Here is a 27,990-nt window from a genome sequence, read left to right on the forward strand (position 1 = left end):
TGTGACTTCAGTGACTTTCGTATGTTCCATGTCCTGTGCAGTCTGTAAACAAAGTAGAAATAGGTACAGTGTACAACTGTACACACTACGTTAGATATTTATATCCTATCCGATAAGCATGACTTAAATTGACTTCTTTATGACCAGACATAGCTGACATAGCAAACAATAGGTTAAAATGTTTAGAGATACGGACAAAAATACGTTGCTGATAAGTTTTTGTCAATGTAAAAAATATGGAATTTCACGTCAAATGCAACCTTCTGCGTTGGAAAACTGCTATCATTGATTCTCATATGTCTTTTCCTCTTGAGTTTCATGATTTCTATTGAAACTCTCACCAAGATGTCTACGCGAGACAACAGTGGAGTGGATTGTCTAGAAAAGATAATGTCGGGAAAAATTTCAGTTGTAGGGAAGAAAGAAATCATATTTTGTTCAATCAGATTATCCTTTTGAGAAGAGATAGAGGAGATGGTTTTGACTTTTTCTCAAGATACATGTCAACAGATGCCTCCTGGCTTGTAACACTGAAGTGACATAGTCAGCTCAGGCCACGTAACGAGTCGTTAGATAAGACCAAGAATTGAAAAGGACTCATAAGGAATTTTGATAACAGTGCATCGACTTTCTTCTTCGTTAAATTCATCGAGTACTGTTTCTTCGAAAAATTGGTGCTATTGCATTTTTCTGTAATGAACTTTGAAAGTTTCTATTTATTTGAAAGTTGCTGCCTAAGTGTTTGACACATCTGAATTGGTAGTTCAATAAATTATGTATTTTAATAACATTTGAATATCTCCTATTCCCTATTGCCATGACTTTATCCATATCTAATATATAAAAATGAATGTTTGTTTGTTCGAACTTTATGCCTGATGGCCAAACCTCTCATCCGATTGCTATGAAACTCTGTCAACTTATTGCTTGCACTTTCGTGAAGGTTCATGATAAAATATCGAATTTCCTACGTACATATCTCTGTTATTCCCTTGTGTTTCAGCTTCTGAACAGTCCAGGAAGAGTTGTAGATTTCGCGGGTCCAATTCTATCTGAAAACGACATTCTCTCTCTCTTCCACCCTTGAAATGTCCCTCTGTGGTGAAACACAGATTTTGGGACGAGTTGGAGGAGAAGGAGGAGGAAAAGGACAAAGAGAAGGAGGGAGAGGGAGAAGAGGTAGAAGAAGAGGGGGGAGAAGGAGATTGAAAGAGTGGGAGGAAGAGGAGAAAAGGGAGATGGAAGAAAGTGGGATAAGGGAATTAAAGTGAGGGAGGGAACAAGCAGGGTCCGTCCCTCCGGGAATTTTTCAGCCCGTAGTGATTAGAGAAAATCAGTACCTATGTACCTACCTAATTTGTTCCTCCCATTCCAACCTTTTTCTCCTCACATCCCCTCCCTCTTACCCTCTTCCCTTCTCATTTCCCCTATCCTTTCTTCTTAGCTCTCCTTAGACAGTGACAAAAATAGTCACTTACCTACTTGTATCCCGCCCCAGGGCTACTCTATAACTCCGGGCCTGGGTTTATTCCAGAGGGTTTTTTATTGATATTTACAAACATTTTGAGTATCTCCTTAGCTTGGAGAACGCCTTGACTCCTGGCGTTGTGTTTTACTATTCAAAGGAGCACCCCTCCTTAAGATAACCTTTAGATGGACTTACACTGTATCTCTTAAATGTTCATTTCTTCTTCATAAATAAAGAATTTCGTTACAGAGGTAGGGTATACCTATGTAGGCTTCTCTTGCCCTCTCTTTCCTTTCCTTTCTCCATCTCTCTCTCCCTCCCTCCTTCTCTCTCTCTCTCTCTTCCTCCTTTTTCTCTCCTTCACGCTCTCTTTTTCTCTCCAGCTCTAGTAGTTCACATTATAAGTAATTTTAGCAGTTTTTTTTTACTCTTTCTCTCTATCTTTAGTCCGTCCTTCCTTTATAATTACAATAGTAATAAAAAGGTATAAGGGACGGACTATTGTATTCGCTTCGGTGTCGTCTGTGTGTCCCAAACCATCAGGGGGAAACACGTTACCATTTTGTGGATTTTTCATAACACTTATGTTATTTCGGTGTGCATACAAGCTCTTCCTAAACTATCTCCCACCACTTCCCTTCTGTTCCTTCTATTCTCCCTCCAGTCTTCTTTCTCCAGCCTCCGCCCTTCTGCGTCTTATCTCTGCCTTGCTCCCTTCTACCTTTATCTTCTCTACCCCGTTCCATATACCTTTCTCCTCTAGTTTCTTCTATCAAGTTTTCATTATTATTAACATCTTCAAAAGCATACCCCCGCTTGCATACCTCCGGAAGTGATGGCTGTAGTAAATATTTAAAGTCCCATTCATTTTTGATATCTGATAGCACCCAGGTATGAACACGGGGCGGTGTAGCATAACACAGTCGAGTTTATGAGATGCCACTGGGCGTAAATTTCCCGTGATCCCCTCTGGGATGGTTCTTACCTTTTGTATCAAGAAAAGATGTGAAAATGTTTGACAAGATCTAATATAGGTTATTTGAGGTATTTTCCGAGCTTGGGGTGTGAATGAGTAATTTCAAAAATACATATTGGATCTTGTCCAATGAGTCTTGTCATAATTATGCCAGGAATAACTCCAAACCAGACATTAGGTCCTGCAGTAATGGCCATAAAATACCCAAATTCATCATTTACAGATACATAAATATAGGTATTTCAGTGCTATTGACAGTATTATCTTCGCTCAATTCTTTCTGTGTGACTTCAGTGACTTTCGTATGTTCCATGTCCTGTGCAGTCTGTAAACAAAGTAGAAATAGGTACAGTGTACAACTGTACACACTACTCTTACTGAGAGATAGATGTACTATTCTCATTAAGGCCGATAAACAGCCTAACTTTGTATGAAGCCCACTCTGAGGTTTAGGAGTAGGGGCAACTGCTTAACCTCAAAAGGGTTGAGCTTATATACGAATCTACGAAAGCCTTCACCGTACCGCGACATACCGGCCTATAGTGTTACGCATTGAACCATGAAAGTTGCTAACACAGAAAACAGTGTTTACCTACATATAACTACCTACAGAAATAGAGGGTGTAGTACATAATACATAGGTCCATACTCGCAGAATAATTAATTCAGGTAGGTAATAGGTACTGGAGGTGCCTATCTCCTAGATACAAAAAAGTCCAAAAAATGGGGGACAACTAGCATTACCTTTAGTTTACTCTGGCAGTCTTTTCTAAACTTTTTCAGACTAAAGACTTTTTGTAGGTACTAACGAAAAGCTCATATGCTGCCGGCTTCAAGCATTTACTCTGACAGTTGGCAGTCTTTTCTAAACTTTTTCAGACTAAAGACTTTTTGTAGGTACTAACGAAAAGCTCATATGCTGCCGGCTTCAAGCAACCGTGTTTGGTTTTCTAGCTGGCTCTATTTTCAATGGAAATACCTATTCCTATAATTGAAAATTTCCCAAAGTCAATCCATCCTTAGTTTTTCGCACATGGGTGTACAAGTGTACATAGGTATTATGTATCCCATAGTCTGTATACATATCTAGATATTTCCTATACCTACAATGTATCTGCCATAGTCCTATATGCATAATATGTATCTCATTCTCCTATCTCCCATTGTCATTCGAGTACAAAAATGTGAAATGAAAATCTGAAAACAACGAGAAAACCTTTGAATGGAGAAAAAACAAACGGAAGGGAGGGGGAGGGAAGGGAGAGAGATTTTCATTAGAGAAAAACCGCAAGGTTTTTGCAATCTAGAAGTCCCGTCTGACGAGACTGCAAAATGTTTTGTCGCGAACACTATTAGAATAGTCATTGAGAGAGTGAGAGCCAGCAAACTAAAGCTGTACCCACACATAGTCGTCATCGTAGATCGATTTTAGATCGAACGACTATGTTTGGACACACATTAGAGATTTTGGATTACCAGGATATTATTCCTACCTACCTAAGAAACCCAAGGGCATTGCCGGCAAACCTTGGACTGGAATCGAACTAACACAAAGAAACTGCATTTACTTTTTTTTTTTACACTTTTAGAATAGTCATTGAGAGAGTGAGAGCTAGCAAACTAAAGCTGTACCCACACATAGTCGACATCGTAGATCGATTTTAGATCGAACGACTATGTTTGGACACACCTTAGAGATTTTGTATTACCAGGATATCATTCCTACCTACCTAAGAAACCCAAGGGCATTGCCGGCAAACCTTGGACTGGAATCGAACTTGAAGTAACCGACGCGATGTTCATCGTCTTCGGCCGATTATAGGGTAGACACTTTTTTTGAAGAGGTTTGATAGAAGTAAATGTGACAGCGCAGGTTTTAGCGTCCCGAAATCGAAGAGGGAAGGAGGGTAGAATAGGAGAAAGACCGCGCCCTTCCAAGAAAGAACCTTATCTGTTTAGGATAAAGTTCCTGTCGGGCGGGAATCGAACCCACGACTTCGCGCTTACAGCGGCTCTACCTTCCAAGCTACCCTAGAATCAATATCTCAAAACCGTATTTTAGGGCATCAGCCGACGCACGCTAAATGTTAAGTCGGTCTCGTTTCTGGTTTTTGCTTAAATATAGGGTAGACACTTTTTTGAAGAGGTTTGATAGAAGTAAATGTGACAGCGCAGGTTTTACCGTCCCGAAATCGAAGAGGGAAGGAGGGTAGAATAGGAGAAAGACCGCGCCCTTCCAAGAAAGAACCTTATCTGTTTAGGATAAAGTTCGTGCCGGACGGGAATCGAACCCACGACTTCGCGCTTACAGCGGCTCTACCTTCCAAGCTACTCTAGAATCAATATCTCAAAACCGTATTTTAGGGCATCAGCCGACGCACGCTAAATGTTAAGTCGGTCTCGTTTCTGGTTTTTGCTTAAAGACTTGAAATTTTTTTGTTCTACGGGGCTTGACACAAACCACATCAGTGTATCAACGGGGTTTTAACCCCATTCTGTACAGACAAAGGCTCAGTGTTTAAGTACATATCTACGTATAGGTATTGTAGGTATATTGTGATGTGCACACGATCGCACGATCTTCGTAAAAAATTTCCATCACGGAAATTCAATGTACTTTTCGGCTCGAATACTGTCATACTGTCCTTAGTGTCAAACCACCTTCAAAAGGGAAAAAAATACTTGCAATTTTTGAATTGTATGGGTATGATCTGAGAGTTTGTTAGGTCTAGCTCATGAGTTCCAATTTCCAATAAGAATGAAACGCGTCCTAGACTTTTCAAAGGTGTTTGCCCAAGTTTCTCTCTCTCTCTCTTTCTTCCCCTCCCTGTCTCTCCTTCCCTCCTCCCTCGTTCTCATCTCTCCCTCCCGCTCTCTCTCTCTCTCTCTCTCTCTCTCTCTCTCTCTCTTATCCTTCCTTCCTCTGGTCTCCAATATTGTGATGTGCGCACGATCTTCGTAAAAAATTTCCATCACGGAAATTCAATGTACTTTTCACATTAAACTTGATTGTCACATTAAACTCACCCAGCCTTAAATACATCTTTTGAAACACTTACATTTTTTCTGGACTTTAAAATAGATATGACATAGGTATGTCTTCATTTCCCTCCGCAGAGCAATGGACAGTATCGAGGAGGTGAGCCGGTGTAACGACTGGGGACTTATTCGGGCGAGTGTCGAGTGTCTTCACGCCCTATTAGGCTCCCTCGAGACCCTCTGCTCCGGCCAGAGCATCTCCGAACCGGTCACTAACGCACTCAATACCCTCTACCCGAACCTGGAGGCGAGCGACTATCGCGGCCCACTTACCTATGAGAGCATGGCAAAAGTGTCACGCGGTGTCGAGGCGAAGTTCCGCGGGGAAGGGAAAGCCAGTGGCTCGCTTGTTGGCGAGCAAAAGACCTACCATCTCCAGCTCCTATCTCCAAGTGTCAAGTTACATGCAGCTCATGCACTGAGTATGGAGGTGATACTAAGTCGTGGCCTGGACCTGGCGAGTCACTCATATGATTGCTGGGTACATGTTATCAAGTAAGTTTGCTTGGTAAAAGCCGGCAAAAGACGAGATTGCGCGGGGAGAGGAGAGAAGGTGGTCCCTCGGTTTCTGACGGATCGGAGACAAAAGTGGCGGATGAAACTTCCACTGGAGTTGAAGAAGTGGAAGTTGTGGAGGAAGAAGATGATGGAAGCAGTGGAATATTGAGCAGTGGAACTACAGAGGGCCCGGAGGAAGACATGCAACTGTTGGATTCGGAGGTAAAGCAAAAGACGAGATTGCGCGGGGAGAGGAGAGAGGGTGGTCCCTCGGTTTCTGACGGATCGGAGACAAAAGTGGCGGATGAAACTTCCACTGGAGCTGAAGAAGTTGAAGTTGTGGAGGAAGAAGAAGATGATGGAAGCAGTGGAATATTGAGCAGTGGAACTACAGAGGGCCCGGAGGAAGACATGCAACTGTTGGATTCGGAGGTAAATTGAGTTTTCAGTTGGTAGGGTTCCCATAAATCCGATCGAGAAAATACCTATTTAATGTCCTTTCGGAGTTAAACATATGTTTGCTGTTTGCCAAATGTCATCCGATTGGATAAACAGTTTCACTGAAATTGGATACACGAGAGGTAGAGTAAAACAGTGGAAAAAAAAAGAAAAATCGAGTTAAAACTCAAAGTTCACTTCGTTCATTCAGTTAGAGGACGAGTAAAATTAGTGGATGTGTCAACATCCCAACACTTGTACTCTGGGTAAGTAGAAATATACTGTTATTGTTGTTGTTGTAGCGGCTTTAGCTTTCGCCGAATGGTGGTGGCAGGGTAAAGAAAAGATATCTTTTTTTGTACTCTCGAGGTTCCATGTCTTTCGTCAATGAGGATTTTACTTATTTGGTTGGTAAATTAAACCCATCCCAATATTAGAGGATGTGTCAAATTTACAATACTAACGCATGTAGCCAAGTTGCAAAATTAGTGGATGTGTCAAAATTCCAATACACATTAGAGGATGTGTCAAATTTACAATACTAACTTACTAACGCATGTGGCCAAGTTACAAAATTAGTGGATGTGTCCAATTTCCAATACATATTAGAGGATGTGTCAAATTTACAATACTAGCGCATGTGCCCAAGTAGGAGCTCCTTTTGGTGTAAAAACTCCTCTTTAATGGATTTTCATTATTTTGTCCACTCTTTGGTTTAAAAACTGCTCCATAATGAGGTTTCCTAATTTTTCGATCCACCTTCTGGTGTGAAAACTGCTCTACAATCCATTTTCAGCTCGCCTTTTCGAGTAAAAACTGCAATTAAATGGATTGTAGGTAGGTACTTCATCTTTCAGAGAAAATATCACGGCGCTTCCTTTTTCGCAATTTCCAATACATATTAGAGGATGTGTCAAATTTACAATACTAGCGCATGTGCCCAAGTGCATTTTCAGAATTTTCAGTTCGCCTTTTCGAGTAAAAACTGCAATTAAATGGATTGTAGGTTTGTAGGTAGGTACTTCATCTTTCAGAGAAAATATCACGGCGCTTCCTTTTTCGTATGAAAAGAAGTACATTATGGGTGCACTCAAAGAAATTTCCAATACATATTAGAGGATGTGTTAAATTTACAATACTAACGCATGTGCCCAAGTTAAAAATTAGTGGATGTGTCAAATTTACCGCAACAGATTTTTATTTATTTCCTGACGTTTGTCTCCAGATTGATGAGATGGTAGCTGCTGCGGAAAGCACATAAAACTAAAATGTTTTCTATTTTCTCTACTTTTTAGCCCGTCCTTCCTTTATGTTAAGTGCCTTATTTCGACTGTCGAAATAGGCTTTCTAGTTTCACTACATCTACACTATAAATTAGTATTAGTATAAACAGTGCTTTATTTTATTTATATTTTTAACATTAGGTACAATATTAATAGGTAGTCTTTGTTCTTTGTTATAATGGGATCCTGTATTATTTATAGCTTCGATAAGTTTCTGTATTTCTTTCTCTTTACATAATCATTATAATTTCTAAACCTATTGTTTTCCTTGTAATGATTCTTTTCCATATCGATATTTTTATTACACCTTCTGTGTCCAGAAAAAAAGGCCAACGGGGGACACAATGGAAGAAGAGAAAGAGGAGGAATAAACAGTCCGAACTTTTTATTAGTAATAGTGACACGGTGATATATGATCGGAAATCTGGTGTGAACATCACACGACTTTCTATTACATTTGCAGAATACGTAGGTATTTGAAAAGTAATAGAACCATATCGATTAACCACATTCCTATTTCTTTATTACTTCTTTGATTTCCCGAAAAATTACTATTTCTCGGCACTGATTTAGGATTACTACTTTGCGGAAAAAAATGGGGATAATATTCCTACTCTATTAAAGGCCAACACCTGAATTTGACATTACTTGTAACTTGTCAAGTCCACGAGTTCAAACGTTCGATTCGGCGTGAAAAATCACATGGGATCAACTATTCACTTGCTTATTTGGTAACGGTTCACAAATAAAAGATAATTTTGTTGACACAGGGGAGTATCGAACCCGCAACTTCTCAACTGTAAGTCAGAGAGTGCTAAAAGTAGCATCATTCGATTCCGCGTTTTTTGTCTTTCAGGCTGCATCTTCCAGCCACTCCGAAACAAGTGGACTCTTCTCTCCTCACCTCTAGTATTGTAAAATTCCATCCTGAATGTGAACTACTCAGCCAATACGAGCACAACTATCCCGACCTGGACCTTCAGACTAGTGTTCAAGGTCACAAGACTGACCTTCAGACTAGCGGCCAAGGTCACAAGACTGACCTTCAGACTGGTTCTGGTTCTGAAGAGTACAGAAATGACCTTGAAAATCAAGAACTTCGAGAGAACGACGAAAATGGTGGAACCTTCTGTGATCAGATGACGGATAGTGAGAAAAACACAGATAAGAACGAATACAAAATCGATAAGGACAGAAATGATAAATTTGGTGATAACAATAGTGAAGGTGGAAACATTGGAAAGAAATTTAGTGATAGCCAGGGAGGTGAAATGTTCAAGGTCACAAGACTGACCTTCAGACTAGCGGCCAAGGTCACAAGACTGACCTTCAGACTAGTGTGCAAGGTCACAAGGCTGACCTTCAGACTGGTTCTGGTTCTGAAGGGTACAGAAATGACCTTGAAAATCAAGAACTTCGAGAGAACGACGAAAATGGTGGAACCTCCTGTGATCAGATGACGGATAGTGAGAAAAACACAGATAAGAACCCATTATAAGAGTCTATAACCGACCTCAGTGGTGAAACGGGTAACGCGTTGGACTTTGGATCTGGAGGTTGGTGGTCCGAGTCCTTTTATTACTGTAGGTAATAATTGGGGAACGATATATATTTGTGACAAGCATGTAAGTATGCTCAACACATTTATAAATTCATTTCTGTACGAGTCTATTCTTCCGAATTCCAGGTGCTGTGTATACGTGTGTGAGATGGAACACACGGTGTTTATGAAGCATAAGACCAGACTCAGTAAAGATCCGTCAGTAAGCGCCACTATCAGCGTATGTTCTGCATTATCCCAGGATAATGATGAGGAATGGTAAGTGACTTGTGCTTAACAGCCCTGTGTTGAAAAGCACCAAATAAATAAATCAATTCAATTCAATTTGGATTGGTAAAACTCGGCTTCTGCTAAGTTAAAGCCCACATCCTTAAGGGTTTAAGCAACGGGGTGCAATAGTCCTACATTCTGGTTTGGATTGGTAAAACTCGGCTTCTGCTAAGTTAAAGCCCACATCCTTAAGGGTTTAAGCAACGGGGTGCAATAGTCCTACATTCTGGACTCCGAACAAAGGAAATTCCGTTAGAAAAGTCCCCCATTTCAATGTAATGTAGGGGAATAAGCATCCAAACATTCAATGCTATACATATCTGTCAGCTTAGTTAATAAGCAGCCAAACTTTCAATGCTATACATATCTCCCAGCTTAGTTAATAAGCAGCCAAACTTTCAATGCTATACATATCTGCCAGCTTAGTTAATAAGCAGCCAAACTTTCAATGCTATACATATCTACCAGCTTAGTTAAGTTAATAATCAGCCAAACTTTCTTTTTCTGCCAGCTTGGTTAACTTGGAGTATAGCCTGCCTTGTAAGCACTAGGTCGCGGGTTCAATTCCCGCCCCGGGGCGTACTTTATCCTAAACAGATAAGGTTCGTTCTCGAAACGGCTGGCTTTCTCCTAACCTGTCCTTCTCTCTTCGATTTCGAGACGATAAGACATCTCTAGTTACAATTCTTTCTATCAAACTTCTTTTCCTTTAAAAAATAAACTAATAATAATCCAATTACAAGTCCTGTCGGTTCATTTTTTACGGTTTTGTTACCAACTATTTGCGAATGCAAGCCACCGGCAATGTTTAAATGACCACTATTTATGTTTTCTCCCCCAGTATGGATGTGTATAACTTCCTCTCCTCGCCCACCTCAGAATCATCAGGACGCAGTGTTGCCAAACTACTAGCAGATAACAAAACACGTCTTGTATCCTCGGATAATTTACCTCATGCCGTGTGTGTCCTCTCTCAGCTAGTAGACAAGTGAGTACGTTATTAGGTGTATTTCCCTTTTGGGAAATTGACCACTGGCACTGGTCCAATATGGAAACTGAGTAGATTATTTCATATAGGTTTAACTACACTGTATAACTGCTGACGGGGGTTTTACGCTCCATTCGCCTCCTCACCCAGCCTGAGTGGAGCCGGGATCACGCGATTACCCATTTGGATATAAACCACGCGTAACGTTGCTTAACTCCAGTGATGCATTGGGAACTGGTGTATTTAACGTTCTATCGCCGCTAGCTTATCAAATGTTTTAACCAAGAGTTTTCACTTGGCCTTGTGTTTATTTAAATCTGATTTGTATTTCGAGACGGGCATAATATTTTTGAATACCGGTCTCAGGGCATTCTTTCCGTTTTTCACCCTCAGACTATTTGACGATGCGGCGTCCAAACTGAACATGGCGGCTCTATGCAACTTCATTTCCGCCGTATGTGTTGCCTCCCAGGAGCAACTATTCGTCAAAACCCCCCACCCCTCTCCTAGTCACACCCCCTGGTGGTTAGGTAAGGCGGGTAGGGGTGGGGGTGCGCCTAGCTCAGGTGCCCTACTACTACCGAGGATCACACATGTGATGCTCAAGACCATACGGAGTGGAAGGCCCCTCATACATATCAGTCGGGTGTGGTCCATAGTGTCACCCCATCTTATGGAGGTAGGTTTGAACACGCTTACTTTAAGGTCTGATTAGGCCAAAAATCTAAGGCCAGTCACTCATTATCAGCTAGCCACACCTGATCAGGTCCGCCTGTCAGGTCTACCTGATAGTGTGTGTGCTCATCAGGTTATCAGGTAGACCTGACATGTGGAACTGATCATGTGTACCTGTCAGGTCTACCTGTTAGTGAGTGGCCCGAACAAGCAAATTACCTTTGTGTGATGTAGTTACAAAGTTCAGCAAAATAAAACAAACAGATCAAAAGTTATGATGTGAAACCAACATACATACGGATTTAACGTTTGTTTATGATGTGAAACCAACAGACATACGGATATAACGTTTGTTCTCTTAGCTGAGTGGTGGTGCATCTACCTACTCGTATACTAGTACAGTTGACCAACATTGCCTGAAATCCATATAAAGTATGTAAGATCAAAGGATTTTGGTTGAATGAAGGTACCACTAAGTAAGTAAAAGTAAGTAAGGTGGAGTGAAAAAAGTTTTTAGACTTTATACCTAGTGTGTGTGAAATTAAATCGTCGATCGACCATAGTCTAGAGGTGTCCCCCATTTCAATGTAATGTAGGGGAATAAGCATCCAAACATTCAATGCTATACATATCTGCCAGCTTAGTTAATAAGCAGCCAAACTTTCTTTTTCTGCCAGCTTAGTTAACTTGGAGTATAGCCTGCCTTGTAAGCACTAGGTCGCGGGTTCAATTCCCGCCCCGGGGCGTACTTTATCCTAAACAGATAAGGTTCGTTCTCGAAACGGCTGGCTTTCTCCTAACCTGTCCTTCTCTCTTCGATTTCGAGACGATAAGACATCTCTAGTTACAATTCTTTCTATCAAACTTCTTTTCCTTTAAAAAATAAACTAATAATAATCCAATTACAAGTCCTGTCGGTTCATTTTTTACGGTTTTGTTACCAACTATTTGCGAATGCAAGCCACCGGCAATGTTTAAATGACCACTATTTATGTTTTCTCCCCCAGTATGGATGTGTATAACTTCCTCTCCTCGCCCACCTCAGAATCAAAGACGATAAGACATCTCTAGTTACAATTCTTTCTATCAAACTTCTTTTCGTTTAAAAAATAAATTAATAATAATCCGATTACAAGTCCTGTCGGTTCATTTTTTACGGTTTTGTTACCAACTATTTGCGAATGCAAGGCACCGGCAATGTTTAAATGACCACTATTTATGTTTTCTCCCCCAGTATGGATGTGTATAACTTCCTCTCCTCGCCCACCTCAGAATCAGTTAAAAAATAAATTAATAATAATCCAATTACAAGTCCTGTCGGTTCATTTTTTACGGTTCTGTTACCAACTATTTGCGAATGCAAGGCACCGGCAATGTTTAAATGACCACTATTTATGTTTTTTCCCCCCAGTATGGATGTGTATAACTTCCTCTCCTCGCCCACCTCAGAATCATCAGGACGCAGTGTTGCCAAACTACTAGCAGATAACAAAACACGTCTTGTATCCTCGGATAATTTACCTCATGCCGTGTGTGTCCTCTCTCAGCTAGTAGACAAGTGAGTAGATTATTAGGTGTATTTCCCTTTTTGGGAAATTGACCACTGGCACTGGTCCAATATGGAAACTGAGTAGATTATTTCATATAGGTTTAACTACACTGTATAACTGCCCAGGTAATATGATACTTACATACCTAGGTATATCGGGGTTTTCACACATCGACAGAACTTTTTAAACTGTTGTAATAATGTGACTTTTTAGTCTTAGCCGATTGTATAAATAAGATAGGTACATTAAATAGAAAGATCATCCACGTTACAGTTTACCGGAGAGGATTACTTGCGCAGGTAAACTGTACCGTCGCATCGCGTCAATGACAATAAGATATCTCCGGTTTATTCGCCTGTCTGGAGAGACCGAAACAGTATGAAATAGATTGAAAGGACCAATAAGAAGATTTGTTGTTTTGCCATTACCATTTGGCGAAAGCTATAGCTGCTAAAACAACAACCAATAAGAAGGTAGGCACCTAGCAGTAGAAAGATAGAAACCCAACAGGCCTCTGGTTGATTTTCAGGTGACCGCTTGCTTAGACTTGGCGGTCCGATGCACGGCTGAGCCTTGTGTTCAGCTGATGGGGGTATTCCATGCTGGATCACATCAGTTCTATGGTGACATCGCACATGTTAAAGTTGCTGCACGACGGGACTCGAACCCAGCCGAGATTGTACGACTGAGACAATTATCACAACAGGTATAATATTCTACTTCAATTTGAGATTTACCGTCACTGTATAACTGATAAAGTCTTTAATGACGCTAGTATTGGTGATGAGCTACTCGTCTCCTTACATGAACTTCACTCATCCTGAGCAGGACCTGGAAAAGCCAGCACCACGCGATCGCCCAGATTCGGATACGAACCACGCGCAACTTCAGTGATCCATCGGGAACTATTGTTAAGGTGCCTATAGTATTCTACTTCAATTTGAGATTTACCGTCACTGTATAACTGATAAAGTCTTTAATGACGCGAGTTTTGGTGATGAGCTACCCGTCTCCTTACATGAACTTCACTCATCCTGAGCAGGATCTGGAAAAGCCAGCACCACGCGATCGCCCAGATTCGGATACGAACCACGCGCAACTTCAGTGATCCATCGGGAACTATTGTTAAGGTGCCTGGAAAAGCCATAACCAGCACCACGCGATCGCCCAGATTCGGATACGAACCACGCGCAACTTCAGCGATCCATCGGGAACTATTGTTAAGGTGCTTTCAACGTTCTGTCGCCGCTGGCTACAAATGTTCTCTATCTATCAGCCTGCCTATCCTTAGTTCCCTACACAAATTTGATAAGTCTTAAGGTCGTGGTTATGTATCGGGTTGAGATAGGCATGGTTGGTAAACTTGCCTTGTTTTTAAGTTACCACTCCCATGCCAAACTGTAGAAACAATATCCTGTCTCACCTAGTCCTGTCTCAACTCGACCCGGTACATAACCACAACCTTAATTAATCTTTTTTTTTTTTTTCGTATAATATTCCAGGTATTTCTCCTGGACTCCCAGAAGACCGAGGATCCGACCCTCATACCCCAGGACCCTGAAGACAACGAGGAGAGATCCTACGTCCTCCTCTTGTTTCCAATAGGTCTACCAGATAGCGCTGATCCTGATCAATACGTCATCCGAGTTCCATTCAGAGATGTTCTAGTGGGCCTTCTGAGTCACCAGATACTACTGCAGACACTGGGGATTATACTGGTGCATGGATCAGCTCATATGACACCTAGGTAACATATTAATGGACTATTAAGCCTGCCTCGGTGGCGTAGTGGTCAAGACGCTCGCCTGGTAAACAGGAGGGCGTCGGTTCGATCCCAGCCGAAGTATGGAATTTTATCCTCATTTAATTGAGAATTTGACCACATAATAATGGAGCTCTAAGGGTTAGGTAGTAGAGAACGCCTAAGGCGTTAACCTCACCTAGTGGTTACCTTCAACTCAAAAGTCTATTATCATTATTAAGTGGAAGGTAACCACTGCACAGGTCGAGGTTAAAACCTGGGACATTTTCTACAACTTGGGCAGTACAGCCCCATGTGGTTATTTAGGACATGGAAGAAGCCTAGATATTATTTCTGGGCGTCCAAAAGGTTTAAACCCCAATCTTTCCAACACCGGTATGGAGAATGCCTAAGGCGTTAACCTCACCTAGTGGTTACCTTCAACTCAAAAGTCTATTATTATTATTATTATTAAGTGGAAGGTAACCACTGCATTGGTCGAGGTTAACACCTGAGACATTTTCTACAACTTGGGCAGTACAGCGTCATGTGGTTATTTAGGACATGGAAGAAGCCTAGATATTATTTCTGGGCGTCCAAAAGGTTTAAACCCCAATCTTTCCATTACCGGTGTATCATGCCTCCTATCTCACAGACACGGTTAGCACCTGATGAAAAAGATAGACACGAAAATGGAATTAAAGGGATGGGGACGAACATACTTCCGTTTGATTATTACCTAAATTAATTAACACCATGAAAGTAGGCGATATAGTTTCAGAAGAAGGATATAGTTTCATTTCGTCAATACATTCACAGCAAGCTCCACTTAGTCCCATTACACCATTAGATTTACATGAACCCCCTTCTGTTCTGGTTCCAGCCTATGCAATGTTCTGGTACAAACCTCCCTCACCTCCCCACCCGTAGATGTCACCCCCCACCCTCTCCCCGGCCTACTCGCCTTCATCCCTCCGGCCTACATTTCTCGCCTCCTCCTAACTCTAGACTTCTCCTACGAAGCTGCAGCCCTGTTCGATTCCCGGCCTGGGCTCAAATTTCTCGTCCAGAAAGTGGCCGGCCTTGACAGGGCCGCGAATTTGTTTCGTCAGGCCGCGGCTGCATGGCTTGTCAAGTTTGTGGCCCTGTTTGAGTTGTGCCTGTACGAGATTGAGCGGGCTTCCTCTATTATTAGTGGAGATATGGTGAAGACAGTGCTAGAGGAAAGCGCGGAGGAAGGTACGTATGTCTTGGAATAATTCGCCTAGTTTCGATCTAGATTAACAAACTGTCAAACAAAGTTAGCCGAGCTGGTTAGGGTTAGCTCTTCTTGTTCATAGTCAGACGCTAATTTACACCCTCATGAACCTTACCTAACTAACCAACGTTGTAGGTTATGGCAGAGGACTTCGGATCTGGATGTTGGTCAAGCTCAAGTCATAAAATTTGGCGTAGTGTACATACCTATTAATCGGTGAACATATTTGACAAGCAATCGTGCTTACCATAACTAAATTTCCTTGTTTATCCTCCCTGGCAGACACAATAATTTAGAATTACTCATTTCACTTTCAGGAAATAACAAGGAACAAATATTGAGCGGAGACGTGGCCCATTATCTGCAGCAACTGAAGCATATCTTCACCAATCTCTGTGACACCTACATCGAGATTCTCAGCAGTAGTGACTCTCAGCCTTCCAATCAAGATTCCGCGGTTCCTATCTCGTTCAACTTTGCACAGTTTGACGACTTGAACGATTTGCCTGTCTATAAGGAACGCAAGTTTGTCTTTCCTGAAGGTAGGAGATTGTTCTTATTCATTTAGGAGGTTCCGTCTGTCTTCACCTCCATTTTTGTTTATAAATCCAATATTTTTGCTTGAATACCTATTGATAGGTGCATAATAATAAAATCGTAACTTTCCATCCTAGTTCAAAATGACGGCGCTTCGAAAACATGCCTTAGCTAGCGGCGATGCCACGTTGAATGCACCAGTTCCTGATAGATCACTGGAGTAAAGCAACGTTACGCGGGGTTGGTATCCGGATGGTTGACCATTGGTAGACCGGATGGCTGGGCAATAGCGTGCTGCTGGCTTTTCCTGGTCCCACTCAGACTGGGTGAGGTTAATGTGATTAGCTTATCGCCAAATAGAGGCAAAACCCTTCAGTAAAAATCTTGACAGTTATACATATACAGTAACGTTTAAAGGTTTAAAACCCCTGGAAAAAGTGTTCATAGGTACGTCCATAAAAATAAAATCTTATTCCTCAGACTGGGTGAGGTTAATGTGATTAGCTTATCGCCAAATAGAGGCAAAACCCGTCAATAAAAATCTTGACAGTTATACATATACAGTATTATACAGTAACGTTTAAAGGTTTAAACCCCCTGGGACAAGAGTTCATAGGTACGTCCATAAAAATAAGATCTTATTCTCAACTTTCAGTCAAATCTGCCACTGAACTCAAAACTGAACCAAATGATGAAGACCAGAATGCAGAAGTACTAGACGAGTCACTGAACTCAAAACTGAACCAAATGATGAAGACCAGAATGCAGAAGTACTAGACGAGAGTGAAGACAATGGTTTTACTCACCTGGATAGACCAGATGACAGTGAAGCTAACGAAGAGAAACCCGCGGAGATGAACCAAACGAAGGACCAAGAACGAAATTCTGCGGAGAGAAACCTTAACAATGGAAAGAAAAATTCAGAGGGAAATCAAATAAAGGAAGGAAACCAAATCTCGGAGGAGATAAACCAAGAAACTCTCTCTCATTCAAAGCCAGAACCTGTTGACGGCCAAAACGACAGATCCAGTGGTGGTGCTGAACTAAATGAAGAGCAAGGAGCCAATGATGTGGGACAAAACGAGGAAGACATAAAGGCAACTGGTTCCAAATCTATGAAGTTTGAGCCAAAGCCTTTACCATCTGAGCCAAAGACTTTGTCATCTGAGCCAAAGTGTTTGCCATCTGAGCCAGTTCGTACCAGGGAGTCAACAGCTGACCCTTCACATCCGAAACCATTCAAGTTGTCTGATTTTGCTGAAATTACCCAGCTTGTTCTTTTCAATTTCCAATCCACCCTACAAGTCTTAAAACCATGGCACACACACACATGAATTCAATTTTCTTAAAGGGTTACTCAAACCTCTCCTCATCTCACAAGCCCCCTCTCCAGGATCTCTTTCTTATGGAAATAACTAATGGTATATTGCCTGTTTAAACTTAGAATAACAAATGGTATTGCCTTTAAAGTTGAAACTTCGAACTCGTTTACGAGTAGTTCGTTCAAAGATGTAGGTAATCTCCCAAAAATTTTACTTCTTATTATTTTATCACTCGTTCTTTAATTCTCAATTCAATTCAATTCTCAGATCTCAGCATTCACCACCATGGAGTTGGAAAGACAGAATGCCCGGGACTTCAAAGTGGCTCTCATAGCAGCATTACCTGGCTGGTTTGAGCTGCGGAGTTGTGTTCAGATTGACGAGAAAATACAGGAGTTTGCCTCCGAATATTGCCAAGGTGAGAAAGTAGGGTGCTCGCTTCGAATCCCGGCCGGGCGGGAATTTTGTGATGAAAGTTCCTTGGTCACGGATAATCATAAATATTAATATTACATTTTTAAAGAATGAAATTACAAATATGTAACAATTATTTTGAGCCTTGAAGTAATGCGAACTTGGTGTAAACAACAACGGCGAACCAGGCTTCATCATCAACTGTTTGCTCAAAAACACTTGAAATGTCCCTCTGTGGTGAAACACAGATTTTGGGACGAGTTGGAGGAGGAAAAGGAAGAAGAGAAGGAGGGAGAGGGAGAGGAGGTAGAAGAAGAGGGAGGAGAAGGAGATTGAAAGAGTGGGAGGAAGAGGAGAGGAGAAAAGGGAGATGGAGGAAGGTGGGATAAGGGAATTAAAGTGAGGGAGGGAAAAAGAGAGAAGAAGAAGAGTCAGAAAGGGGAGAGAGAGAGGTGAAGGGGGGAGTTAGTAGGGTGGGAGATAATGAGAGGACAGAGTGAGAGAGAGACATTCACGTTCAATACCACATTTCATCTTATACGAGTAGAGTTTTTCTTTTCAATTTCCAATCCACCCTACAAGTCTTAAAACCATAGCACACACACACACATGAATTCAATTTTCTTAAAGGGTTACTCAAACCTCTCCTCATCTCACAAGCCCCCTCTCCAGGATCTCTTTCTTATGAGAGAGAGAGGAGAAAGGTGATTAATAAGTAAATACAGAATTACAAGTGTGAGAGAGATGCAGAGAGTGGGACGGAGAGAGAGGGGGATTGAAAAGCTAAGGTGGAAGAAAACAGGAGATGTAGGTACTTGTTTTTAGCCTACCCTACCGTTTTTGTCCCTCTCTCTCTCTCTCTCTCTCTCTCGCTTTAATTTAGTTCAAGTGTTGAAAAACTCGAGAGCAAGTTTTAAACTGTCGGTTTCAGCTAAATTCGTGGTCAATTATTCCAATCTTGCAGTACACTTGTTTTACTTTCAACATGGGTTTTGGATTGACCTCAGAAGATTTAGACTTTTTAGAATCGTCGTTGGTAGGCATCTTAAAGGCGCATTTAAGGCTTAACTTCACTGAGGTAACATAGCATGCTGGACTGAAGTATGCTTCAAAACCATCTCAATCGACGAACGGACGGTCAACATGAGGCAAAATGCAGCTTCGGAAGTTAGGATTGATATGGTCTTCAAGCGTACTACAAGCGGTTCACTGGAGTATGCTACAATTGCTACATGTTGTCTCAGGGTGCCTCAGCACTTCTAGGGTACAGTCCTACTATTATAAGAGTGAGAGACCCTAGAGTCTATAGAGTAAAATCCATATCGATAACAGAGATAAGTGAGTGGTTGGACCACATGAACCACATCCCAAGTATTAAGTGATAACGCATCGTGATATTAAGAATATTTTCAGATAGTGGTATTGGGTATATTCAGATACCGGTATTAGTGGTATTGGGACATTTTCTGATAAAGCATGGTGTGAAAGTGACATCACCTTGGCTTACTCGTGGTAGGTGGGTTTTCCGAGGTTACTCTTCATTTGGTGGCAAGCTGCCGAGAAAAGCTAACAGCACATGCTTGTCCAGATGAACATTCCTCCGAATACCTACCAACCACGGACAACGGTGTTAACTTCAGTGATCTACCATCTACCGGGAACTAGTAGGTATATTCAACGTGCTACTTAGATACTTTTGTAGTTTCATACGAGTAGGTCTACCTTTGTACCTCAAGTAGGTATCCATATTCACAAGCAATATGTAAAAATACCTACACGTGAATATTGTAAACATGAGATGCGTGGATAAACAGGAACCGTAAAATACACAAAGTTTACGATTATGGCGCCCAAACCATACTTAGATACTTTTGTAGTTTCATACGAGTATCTACCTTTGTACCTCAAGTAGGTACTCATATTCATAGGCAATATGTAAAAATGCCTACACGTGAATATTGTAAACATGAGATGCGTGGATAAACAGGAACCGTAAAATACACAAAGTTTACGATTAGTTTCATACGAGTAGGTATCTACCTTTGTAGTTTCATACGAGTATCTACCTTTGTACCTCAAGTAGGTACCCATATTCATAAGCAATATGTAAAAATGCCTACACGTGAATATTGTAAACATGAGATGCGTGGATAAACAGGAACCGTAAAATACACAAAGTTTACGATTATGGCGCCCAAACCATCAGGGGGAAACACGTTACCATTTTGTGGATTTTTCATAACACTTATGATGTTTCGGTGTGCATACAAGCTCTTCCTAAACTATCTCCCACCACTTCCCTTCTGTTCCTTCTATTCTCCCTCCAGTCTTCTTTCTCCAGCCTCCGCCCTTCTGCGTCTTATCTCTGCCTTGCTCCGTTCTACCTTTATCTTCTCTACCCCGTTCCATATACCTTTCTCCTCTAGTTTCTTCTATCAAGTTTTCATTATTATTAACATCTTCAAAAGCATACCCCCGCTTGCATACCTCCGGAAGTGATGGCTGTAGTAAATATTTAAAGTCCCATTCATTTTTGATATCTGATAGCACCCAGGTATGAACACGGGGCGGTGTAGCATAACACAGTCGAGTTTATGAGATGCCACTGGGCGTAAATTTCCCGTGATCCCCTCTGGGATGGTTCTTACCTTTTGTATCAAGAAAAGATGTGAAAATGGTTGACAAGATCTAATATAGGTTATTTGTGTTCAATCAGATTATCCTTTTGAGAAGAGATAGAGGAGATGGTTTTGACTTTTTCTCAAGATACATGTCAACAGATGCCTCCTGGCTTGTAACACTGAAGTGACATAGTCAGCTCAGGCCAAGTAACGAGTCGTTAGATAAGACCAAGAATTAAAAAGGACTCATAAGGAATTTTGATAACAGTGCATCGACTTTCTTCTTCGTTAAATTCATCGAGGACTGTTTCTTCGAAAAATTGGTGCTATTGCATTTTTCTGTAATGAACTTTGAAAGTTTCTATTTATTTGGAAGTTGCTGCCTAAATTCGAGTAAAAAATCCAATTCAAACTTTTGCCCGGAAATTCATCGCACTTAATTTAGTGTTTTTTAGACTCGAAAAAAATTCTCATATCTTTCTGAGATTTTAATGAAATAAAACCTGTGAATGTTCTCAGTGTCGTCTGGGGTAGGAGTTTCTAGGTAGGGGTCTTTTTTCAAGGAAGATATTATAATGAGCTTGAACGAAGTGCCTATCTTGGTACTAAAAAAAGAAATTGTTTTAATCCTGAATGCTTGTCACAAATATCGTTCTCCAAATCAAGTACGCGAAATTTTATGACTTGATTTGGACTCAAACCACCAACCTCCAGGTCGAAAGTCCACCTCGATCTAATATATAAAAATGAATGTTTGTTTGTTCGAACTTTATGCCTGGCCAAACCACTCATCCGATTGCTATGAAACTTTGTCAACTTATTGCTTGCACTCCCGTGAAGGTTCATGATAAAATATCGAATTTCCTATGTATCTCTGTTATTCCCTTGTGTTTCAGCTTCTGAACAGTCCAGGAAGAGTTGTAGATTTCGCGGGTCCAATTCTATCTGAAAACGACAAGTCTTTTTTCAAGGAAGATATTATAATGAGCTTGAACGAAGTGCCTATCTTGGTACTAAAAAAAAGGAAATTGTTTTAATCCTGAATGCTTGTCGCAAATATGGTTCTCCAAATCAAGTACGCGAAATTTTATAACTTGATTTGGACTCAAACCACCAACCTCCAGGTCGAAGGTCCACCTCGCCACCGAGAGGTTGGTATATCCTGGTACCACATGGTATTACTTCGCAATATGTACATGGCATTCCTTCAAGGTCAAGGGAAAACGACAAAGGCTGCGTTCCCAGCGACATGACGCTGATGAGACTGTAAGTATTTATCCAGGTATAAAACCTCGACCTGAAAGTCAGGTTCATAGGTGGGGAAACGAAATCTACGTTGCTACCTTTCTTGTAAAAGTGAACCAATAACTTTTTCTACTAAATGTTAACTGACCGACAAAAGACAATACTTCTTGATTACTTCAATCAAGATATGATTCAGCGTGTCTTGATTGTCACGTTAGGTAGTCTTGATGTTAATCAACAAGTCATCAGGGTAGAAATCAGGTAATGACATGTGAAACCAAAGGGCTTTCCAGAAAAAGGGGGACAGTGAAATACAAAACCAGTTTCCTGTATGTCACAATGACAAGACGTTAGGGTGGAGGACTGAAGGTTGAGAAATCTGAATATTAAAAAACAAGGGAGAAGCTATAACAATCCAAAGGTGCCGATGCCGGTTCGATTCCGGTCAAGGTGGATAATAATACCAAGTAGACAAGTCCGTCGTACGTCGAGTGTGATACAAAGACTGATGGTGATAGTCTCAGAGGATTTCATGAGTAATACAACACTGGATATGATTTTTATGCCCGATCTCACCTCACCACAGAGAGTTTTCAGTTAATCCAGAGTTTAAGAAATAGGTACTGGGTACTGGCCTGTGTAAATCAAAAAGGGTAACGTCAAACAAAACCTTTGACACTGTGTTGAATCTCAATGGTAAGATGGGACATTTTACGCCACCCCTGATCTCTGTCCACTTTATTCATTCTGGTAGTCAGTCTAGTTAGTAGTGATCCTGCCTTCTAAGCGCTAGGTCGCGGGTTCTATTCCTGCCCGGCGCTCCGTCTTGCAGTCCTCCCTGCCAAATCATTCACCTTGAGGGTGAACTCTCCCGTAGCCACGCCCCTGAACTTTGCTTTTTGAGATCCAAGAAGTGCTGAAGGATATAAAACACGTGAAATAAATAAAGTTAAACATAATGAGTTTAATAATTAAAATGCAGAAACAAAAGCTACTAATTCAGATTTTTTACCTTCTATTTTTAGTCCGTCCTTCCTTTATTATTACTAATAATAAAAGGTATAGGGGACGGACTATTGTATTCGCTTCGGTGTCGTCTGTCTGTCGGTCGGTCTGTCGGTCGGTCGGTCTGTCTGTCCCCATAGAAAGACTTATCCAAACCTAGTCGACCTATATATCAAATTAAAGGTCTTTTTACCAGGAACACGAAAATGGTATACCTACAGGAAGTACGAGTATTCTTTGCCTTTCCCTCGGTCTCTCAGCAAATATGTCGCTGAGATAATTAGTAAGATTTCATAATTATCTGAAAAGTTCGAGTAAAAAATCCAGTTCAAACTTTTGCCCGGAAATTCATCGCACTTAATTTAGTGTTTTTTTAGACTCGAAAAAAATTCTCATATCTTTCTGAGATTTTAATGAAATAAAACCTGTGAATGTTCTCAGTGTCGTCTGGGGTAGGCGGGATTTTTTTCACATTTTCTCACACAAATGAGCTCTGATCTCGAAATTTGTCGCGACGACCTATGAACTCAGGAAATTGTTTTAATCCTGAATGCTTGTCGCAAATATCGTTCTCCAAATCAAGTACGCGAAATTTTATGACTTGATTTGGACTCAAACCACCAACCTCCAGGTCGAAAGTCCACCTCGCCACCGAGAGGTTGGTATATCCTGGTACCACATGGTATTACTTCGCAATATGTACATGGCATTCCTTCAAGGTCAAGGTAATGTGTCCATCATCGGATCATCGCAGAATAAAACATTGTACCTATAGCAATCCAAAGGTGCCGATGCCGGTTCGATTCCGGTCAAGGTGGATAATAATACCAAGTAGACAAGTCCGTCGTACGTCGAGTGTGATACCTATAACAATCCAAAGGTGCCGATGCCGGTTCGATTCCAGTCAAGGTGGATAATAATACCAAGTAGACAAGTCCGTCGTACGTCGAGTGTGATACAAAGACTGATGGTGATGGTCTCAGAGGATTTCATGAGTAATACAACACTGGATATGATTTTTATGCCCGATCTTATATACCACAGAGAGTTTTCAGTCAATTCAGAGTTTAAGAAATACTGGCCTGTGTAAATCAAGTGGGTGACGTCAAAAAATAGTGTGTTAACTCAGAGGTAAGATCGGCCATTAATGTTACGCCACCCCTGATCTCCATTCATGTGATTCATACTAGGAATTAGTCTTATAGTCAGTAGTTCGTCTGCCACTCTGCCTTGTAAGCGCTAGGTCGCGGGTTCGATTCCTGCCCGGTGCTCCGTCATTGCAGCATCTTATATACCACAGAGAGTTTTCATTCAATTCAGAGTTTAAGAAATACTGGCCTGTGTAAATCAAGTGGGTGACGTCAAAAAACAATATGTTAACTCTGAGGTAAGATCGGCCATTAATGTTACGCCACCCCTGATCTCCATTCATGTGATTCATACTAGGAATCAGTCTTATAGTCAGTAGTTCGTCTGCCACTCTGCCTTGTAAGCGCTAGGTCGCGGGTTCGATTCCTGCCCGGTGCTCCGTCATTGCAGTCCACAGTCCTCCCCTGTCAAATTATTATTCACCCTCAAAACTCTCCCGTAGCTACGCCCCTGAACGTTGCTTTTTGAGATCCAAGAAGTGCTGAAGGATATAAAACACGTGAAATAAATAAAGTTAAACATAATGAGTTTAATAATTAAAATGCATAAATCACGCTCTCCCCACAACCCTCTCTCCTCTTTCTCTCTTACCCTTCTCTCCCTCTCTCTCTCCCTCCAATCTTTTCTCCTTCTCTTACCTCCCATTCCAACCTTTTTCTCCTCACATCCCCTCCCTCTTACCCTCTTCCCTTCTCATTTCCCCTATCCTTTCTTCTTAGCTCTCCCTCCTCTTTCTCTCTCTCTCTCTCTTTCACCCTTGAAATGTCCCTCTGTGGTGAAACACAGATTTTGGGACAAGTTGGAGGAGAAGGAGGAGGAAAAGGACGAAGAGAAGGAGGGAGAGGGAGAGGAGGTAGAAGAAGAGGGGGGAGAAGGAGATTGAAAGAGCGGGAGGAAGAGAAGAAGAATAAGAGGAGAGGAGAAAAGGGAGATGGAGGAAGGTGAGATAAGGGAATTAAAGTGAGGGAGGGAAAAAGAGAGGAGGAGAAGAAGAAGAAGAGTCAGAAAGGGGAGAGAGGTGAAGGGGGGAGTTAGTAGCGTGGGAGATAATGAGAGGACAGAGTGAGAGAGAGAGAGAGAGAGAGGAGAAAGGTGATGAATAAGTAATTACAGAATTACAAGTGTGAGAGAGATGCAGAGAGTGGGACGGAGAGACAGGGGGATTAAAAAGCTAAGGTGGAAGAAAACAGGAGATGTAGGTACTTGTTTTTAGCCTACCCTACCGTTTTTGTCCCTCTCTCTCTCTCTCTCTCTTCTTTCTTATTTAATAAATAATTTACCTGCAAGAAACAGCAAGGGAGAGTCTTGCACATAAAACTAGAAATGGTGTCTATAAATATCCTTTGAAAGCTTTGAACTAATACGACATAAAAATAAATTCTTTTCCCTTAACCCCGAAACACATCTTGACCACCAGTACTGCTGAGGGTAGGGGCAAGGGGCTCACTCACCCTCCCCTAATTTTATTTTCACCCAACCATTTATTTATATTTAATCTCTCCACCTCACTCTCGCCTTTTTTCTGGAGAAGAAAACACAAAAACACGGGAAAGTTCTGAGAGAGCTTTCTCAACGCTTGTGCTGGAAATTGTTTCAGTTTGCAAAGGATGAGGAAGATTCCTTGTGAAAATCGTGATGGTATGACGCCATTGTGTTGATCCAGCGTTGGACTGAGGATTAATGAAGAAAGGCATTTTTTAGTTCAAGTGTTGAAAAACTCGAGAGCAAGTTTTAAACTGTCGGTTTCAGCTAAATTCGTGGTCAATTATTCCAATCTTTCAGTACACTTGTTTTACTTTCAACATGGGTTTTGAATTGACCTCAGAAGATTTAGACTTTTGGAATCGTCATTGCTAGACATCTTAAAGGCGCATTCAAGGCTTGAAACATAGCATGCTGCACTAGACTAGAGTATGCTTCAAAACCATCTCAATCGACGAACGGACATGAGGCAACATGTAGCTTTGGAAGTTTGGTTTGATTTTGCATTGGACTGATATGGTCTTGAAGCATGATACAAGTATTGTTCACTACAGTAGAGTACAGTCTTATAATTTATAATAGTGAGAGATCCTAGACTCTAGGACCTAGAGACTAGATTGTAATCCATATGGATAACAGAGATAAGTGAGTGGTTGAACCACATGAACCACATGCCAAGTATCAAGTGATAACGGATTGTGATATTGAGAATATTTTCAGATAGTGGTATAAATGGTATTGGGTACCTATATTCAGATAGTGGTATTGGGACATTTTCTGATAAAGCATGGTGTTAAAGTGACATCACCTTGGCTTACTCGTGGTAGGTGGGTTTTCCGAGGTTACTCTTCATTTGGTGGCAAGCTGCCAGCAACAGAGAAAAGCTAACAGCACATCCTTATCCAGATGAACACTCATCCGAATACCTACCAACCACGGACAACGGTGTTAACTTCAGTGATCTACCATCTACCGGGAACTAGTAGGTATATTCAACGTGCTACTTCTTCGATCATCGAGCTTCGATGTTGACGAATCGATGTCCTTCTGTATTATGTTCATATAGGTACCGTTTATAGCGAGGGATATCTTTTAAATGGTTGGTGCTAGAGATCTGAACTTGCAAATTTGTTTACCATTTCATACTCTGTTGGGATTTAATGTAATTTATCGAGTTTGCTCTTGACCATTTGACCATTCTTCACAACACCAGACTGCCACATGAAAAGGACACGGTGGACACTAGATAGACAGTGACAAAAATAGTCACTTACCTACTTGTATCCCGCCCCAGGGCTAATCTATAACTCCGGGCCTGGGTTTATTCCAGAGGGTTTTTTATTGATATTTACAAACATTTTGAGTATCTCCTTAGCTTGGAGAACGCCGTGTGTGGACACAGCTTAAGAGTGATCTTATGAGAGGATTTTTCAAGAGTTTGTTTGTTCGATCATCGAACTTCGATGTTGACGAATCGATGTCCTATCATGTCCTTCTGTATTATGTTCATATAGGTACCGTTTATAGCGAGGGATAACTTTTAAATGGTTAGTGCTAGAGATCTGAACTTGCAAATTTGTTTACCATTTCATACTCTGTTGGGATTTAATGTAATTTATCGAGTTATGTTTGGACACAGCTTGAGAGTGATCTTATGAGAGTTATTTTTCAAGAGTTTGTTTGTTCGATCATCGAACTTCGATGTTGACGAATCGATGTCCTTCTGTATTATGTTCATATACGTACCGTTTATAGCGAGGGATATCTTTTAAATGGTTAGTGCTAGAGATCTGAACTTGCAAATTTGTTTACCATTTCATACTCTGTTGGGATTTAATGTAATTTATTGAGTTTGCTCTTGACCATTTGACCATTCTTCACAACACCAGACTGACACATGAAAAGGACACGGTGGACACTAGACAATGACAAATAGTCACTTACCTACTTGTATCCCGCCCCAGGGCTACTCTATAACTCCGGGCCTGGGTTTATTCCAGAGGGTTTTTTATTGATATAAGTTTTCAGTTGGTAGGGTTCCCATAAATCCGATCGAGAAAATACCTATTTAATGTCCTTTCGGAGTTAAAAATATGTTTGCTGTTTGCCAAATGTCATCCGATTGGATAAACAGTTTCACTAAAATTGGATACACGAGAGGTAGAGTAAAACAGTCGAAAGAAAAAGAAAAATCGAGTTAAAACTCAAAGTTCACTTCGTTCATTCAGTTAGAGGACGAGTAAAATTAGTGGATGTGTCAAAATCCCAATATTAGAGGATGTGTCAAATTTCGAACACAATCAAATATCTTCTGACAGTTTCATTTGTCCATACACGGTGGGTTTTGAGTCAGCTATGTGTGATACATTCCTAGGGTGTATCATACCCATGATTAATTCACCGGGTATGGAGTTTGATATTCATACGCGACTTGAAAAAGTTCATACTGGATAAATGTTCACGCAACTTC

At 41.1% G+C, this 27,990-nt stretch overlaps 1 protein-coding gene across 1 annotated transcript in view; it reads left to right on the top strand.

Moving 5' to 3' along the window:
- Positions 1-7,680, top strand: part of LOC103515535 — a 14,876-nt gene extending 7,196 nt beyond the window's left edge. The window contains exons 4-6 of the mRNA XM_026828204.1: positions 5,562-5,940; positions 6,009-6,203; positions 7,645-7,680. Coding sequence (XP_026684005.1) covers positions 5,562-5,940; positions 6,009-6,203; positions 7,645-7,680 — 610 coding nt within the window. The remainder of the gene's footprint in view (positions 1-5,561; positions 5,941-6,008; positions 6,204-7,644) is intronic.
- Positions 7,681-27,990: the final 20,310 nt, after the last annotated feature.

Source organism: Diaphorina citri, unplaced genomic scaffold (assembly GCF_000475195.1).
Source record: "Diaphorina citri unplaced genomic scaffold, Diaci psyllid genome assembly version 1.1 scaffold1367, whole genome shotgun sequence".
In the NCBI taxonomy this organism is placed as follows: domain Eukaryota; kingdom Metazoa; phylum Arthropoda; class Insecta; order Hemiptera; family Psyllidae; genus Diaphorina; species Diaphorina citri.